Consider the following 4,387-nt stretch of genomic DNA (forward strand, 5'->3'; position numbering starts at 1 on the left):
ACAACGCCGTAACGCCATTGGATTGGAGTATAGTAAAGGTGGTTGGCTAGTGTTGCTCGATAGAATTTGCTTTATTGAGGCTTTCTTCACTGGTCCTCCTAATCTCTGTCCTGAGGTACTTTCTCTGGTATCCACTGGATTGGAAAAAGCAGCCAAGTCTTGCCGTTATCACCAGGAGTCTCTTGGGGATTTAAAAACTGGATTCTACTCAGGAGGTTGTGATCACATTCATTTCACTCGTGATGTGTTTATTTACTGCCGCTCTAAATATGAGAAATTGTCTTCGAGGCAATCTTACTGGTTCGATAATAGTAAGTTTGTGTAGTCTAATATAAATAGCTACTCTATTCATTTATAAATAATTTTTATCTTCCAATGTGCTATTAGGTAATGATGTTCAAATACCAAAGAAGAAAGTGCAAGTGGAGGTTGATTGGCTACAATCAGTTGATAACTCACCTCTTAACTGTGAGTATTACTATAGTATTATTACATTCACGATGTATCCCATTGTGTATAGATTACACTGGACCAGACTACCGGAGTGTCATAGAAGCTATTCATCATGTTTCTAACTGGGAGGATCTGGGACTAGCGTTACAACTTAATCCATCAAGCATAGATGATGTAAAGAGATCATACAATCAAATTGTTGAGGAGTGTCGCAAAGAAATAATCAAGAAATGGATGATGACCAATGACCATCCCTCATGGAGGAGCCTCTGCCTTGCTTTGTGTGCTATATCAGTAGGTCATCCAAGATTAGCCAAGCGTATTGGAGAGAAGCATCCAATCAAACCTGCTCAGCAGTATAATGAACCGCCTGATGAAGAAGCTTCTTCTCAATCAGCTATACCTACTACATGTACAACTTCTACTGCCTCTCCTTCTCACTCTACTGCTCCTTCTCCTAAACAGTATCAATCCTACTCAAAGCCAGTAGAAGAAGTGAGTCAAGGAGGTTCCGTGTTATCTAGAACAAGTGATGTGTACCAGGAACCTTACCAACAGAAAGGTGCAGGTAGCACCAAATTAGTTTAACTAATTTTAAAGAGACATAATTATCACTGGTAGACAACTGAGTTATTATTGCAATTTTTATATCTAGTCTATAATAAATTTTAAATTCATATCTCGATTGGTTAATTTAGTATAGCTTTATAGTCTAAAATTAAATCTGATCTGTAATGAGAATCATTCTGATTTGGTAAAGGATTCTAAGCAGCAATTGTATACTTCATGTAGCTACATTGGCCCAAATAGAATGACATGCAATAATCCTGTACCAAAGTAACCTACCTGGAGCCATTGCTCTGTGGAGGACACTGGGACCAAGAGGAAGTGGTTATGTCGTCGGCGATGACACTGACAGTGGTAGTGATCATGAATTCATGATGATTATGATGAAAGAAAAGACCACTTTTCACGTGACTCCACGTGGTTGTAATGTTAGGATTCAGTGCACTCCCGTATAACTAGACGAGGGGCCTACGCCCTCTTTTGGGCTATTCCTGAGATCCCCACTATTAAGCCCAGGAATTGAAGGAAAATTAGGAAATTTAAAGATGTAAAACCTATAGTAAACCATGAAAAGATGAAAACTTCATAATGGCTAATGCTGGGGCTAATGGTTCAGATTTGGTCAGTAAATCCTCTCTTATTTGATTTGTTTTTCTTGTTTTAATAGGATTCACAGCTTTGGTTTGCCTGTTTAGATGGTGACGTACAGACGTAGAGAGAGCCAATCAACTGATAAAAGATGGTGCTAATATTGAATGGAAAGGACAGGTAAGAATTACCGTAAGATACCACTCCTATGGCAGCTTTAAACACATACAGACTGATACAGTATTGTACAGGTACAGTACATGTATAGCAGCTTAATACCTCACTTAATACCCATGAGCTGCTATAGGAATGCTTTCACTTCCAGGGTAGTCCAAAAATTTAAAAATAGAGTGTGCCAAACAGATGTGTAACTTGGAGGGATATTATTTCATTTGCTGCTCTATTGTGGCATCATATGTCAGTGTGATATGCTTTATATATAATTCCTTGGGCTTCTATTTCTTATCTTTAATTGGTACACAGGCTTCTATTGGAGGGACCTCCTATACTTTATACAGGATTATATTTCCTTAATGTACGTAGCCCCCAGTCTTATAATTGAAACAGACTTTTATTCCCACACAGATTCCTGCTTTACATAGCAATTGCATGTACTTTTCTCTATTATTTTTATTTCAGGGTGGTCATTCTCCATTGTCTATTGCTGCCTATAGTAACAGGACGGAGGTTGTCAGACTACTGTTGAGTTCTGGTGCTAATGTTGATGCTGTTAATGAAGTAATTGACAATAATAGTATATGCCATATTGAATCAAGAGAATCTGAAGTTTAGTTTAATATTGTAAAAACTAATCTAGTTAAAATGTGATTTTTCATATCTTTTTTACATAATTTACATGTTATGTAGGATAATAGATCAGCTTTATTTTGGAGTGCTATTTTTGGACACATCACAGCAATGGAAGTTCTTCTTGATTATAAAGCTGATTTTAATCTTCTAACAAAGGTACGTGTAGGCTCTCGTTTTAATCCTTTCTCCTTTATTCTTAGTTCTAGTTTGAACATTTATTATTGTGTTCCTTTATCCTCTCACTGTCTCTCTCTCTCACACTCTTTCTACTATTAGAAAAGTAAATCTACTGTACTAATGATTGCTACTAATGCAGGAAGGCTTGATATTGTAAAGTTACTTGTTAGCAGAGGAGCTAGTTGGAAGGTTGTCAATAAGGTACTATATGAGATTTAAAATTATTGTAGTACACTTTCTTCTTTTGAATGATGCTATACATCTTCATATTGGATATTTTTTGTTTTTTGTTGAATATATAGGACGGACTGACTGCTTTAGATGTTGCAAAACAAGAAAAACACGAACATTTAATCCAGTATCTCTCAAGTTTAGGTAAACACAAAATATTAATTTTTATGTGATTTTAATGTTTATTGTTGTCTTTGTTTAATTGGCAATTGGTAGTTTTACATTGGCCATGCACATGTATTTTGGAGCAAATGTCAATGCTCCCAATTTTCCATTATTACTTCCTTGCCAATTTTGACCTGATGCATGACCATTTCCAGCTCATATACATTATGATATTAAAGCAGATATCCTTGTGTCTTTATTTGAACTGATTCTTTTTCAACAGATGATTCAGAGTCCCAGCTAAGGAAGGCTCTTACGACAGACATTAAAATCACATTAAAGATCACACGTATGTCAATTCATGGAGCACCAGGCAGTGGAAAGACGTGTCTCCAGCATCTCATACTAAACGAGCCTCCTCCTCTCCAAAGATCAAGCACTGGTGTAGTGACACCAGCTGTAAGAGGATCCACCTGTGGATACATGGAGACAGACAGCTCACACTCAATGAAGAGAGTCAGCGAGGAAGAGTTCATCACCCACTTAGCTAAGAGACTGAAAGGAAAGGAAGACACACCGAGCTCCAAGCAGCGTTCATCAACATATCCCCCCTCTACCCCTCCTCCTCCTACTCCTACTGCTTCTCATTTCTCTTCTTTTCAAAGAGCCTTTACGTCTTTATTTAGTCGTGCCTCATTGGAAAGTTCTGATGCTTCTTCTCCTCTGCCTGATTCACCTCTACCCACTCATTCGGTTCATTATGATATCATATCACAAGTATCAACAGAGTCCTGCTCTGAAGAAGATTATCAAGTTCACTGGACATTCTGTATCGATTCTGGTGGTCAGGCTGCTTTTCAAGATATTGCTCCGCCTTTCTTGCGTCTGAACTCACTCAATATAATCACTTTAAGGTCAGTTGGACTAGTTTTAATCCTTTAATATTTTTATTTAATGCCAAAATTAATACCACACATTTATTAGTGACACGCATGTCAATAGTATAATCACTAGTATAATTATGACTGATATGTGTATGTAACATTGAGTTAAATGTATTGCTCTCACATGTTGCTACAAAGTTTTATGTACATGTACATGCTGTACTGTACAAGTATGTTTTTATTTGCACCATTGTCACAAAGTTAAAAACCCATCAGTGCCATACTGCCATTGTCACGAAACCCGTGACAAGCAAAAACCCATTAGTTCCATTGTCACGAAATCCATGACAAGCAAAAACCCATTAGTTCCATTGTCACAAAATCTGTGACAAGCAAAAACCCATTAGTTTCATTGTCACGAAATCTGTGACAAGCAAAAACCCATTAGTTCCATTGTCACGAAATCCGTGACAAGCAAAAACCCATTAGTTTCATTGTCACGAAATCTGTGACAAGCAAAAACCCATTAGTTCCATTGTCACGAAATTCGTGACAAGCAAAAACCCATTAGT

At 37.3% G+C, this 4,387-nt stretch overlaps 2 protein-coding genes across 2 annotated transcripts in view; both read left to right on the top strand.

Moving 5' to 3' along the window:
• Positions 1-1,041, top strand: part of LOC100637790 (uncharacterized) — a 5,258-nt gene extending 4,217 nt beyond the window's left edge. Inside the window, exons 8-10 of the mRNA XM_019994595.1 lie at positions 64-311; positions 388-468; positions 521-1,041. Coding sequence (XP_019850154.1) covers positions 64-311; positions 388-468; positions 521-1,041 — 850 coding nt within the window. The remainder of the gene's footprint in view (positions 1-63; positions 312-387; positions 469-520) is intronic.
• Positions 1,042-1,734: 693 nt separating this feature from the next.
• On the top strand, positions 1,735-3,873 carry LOC109580957 (uncharacterized). Its single transcript, XM_019994596.1, has 6 exons — positions 1,735-1,788; positions 2,248-2,346; positions 2,476-2,574; positions 2,695-2,796; positions 2,898-2,970; positions 3,215-3,873. The coding sequence occupies exons 3-6, from the start codon at positions 2,527-2,529 to the stop codon at positions 3,871-3,873; spliced, it is 882 nt and encodes a 293-aa protein (XP_019850155.1). The 5' UTR covers positions 1,735-1,788; positions 2,248-2,346; positions 2,476-2,526.
• Positions 3,874-4,387: the final 514 nt, after the last annotated feature.

Source organism: Amphimedon queenslandica, unplaced genomic scaffold, assembly GCF_000090795.2.
Source record: "Amphimedon queenslandica unplaced genomic scaffold, v1.1 AMPQUscaffold_13470, whole genome shotgun sequence".
NCBI lineage: Eukaryota > Metazoa > Porifera > Demospongiae > Haplosclerida > Niphatidae > Amphimedon > Amphimedon queenslandica.

Bases quoted from the DNA above. Each gene is read 5' to 3' on its own strand.
- LOC109580957 (XM_019994596.1), top strand. From the start codon at position 2,527: ATGGAAGTTCTTCTTGATTATAAAGCTGATTTTAATCTTCTAACAAAG. The intron at 2,797-2,897 runs GTACTATATGAG...TTGAATATATAG, and splicing joins GTTGGAAGGTTGTCAATAAG to GACGGACTGACTGCTTTAGA. The intron at 2,971-3,214 runs GTAAACACAAAA...CTTTTTCAACAG, and splicing joins CCAGTATCTCTCAAGTTTAG to ATGATTCAGAGTCCCAGCTA.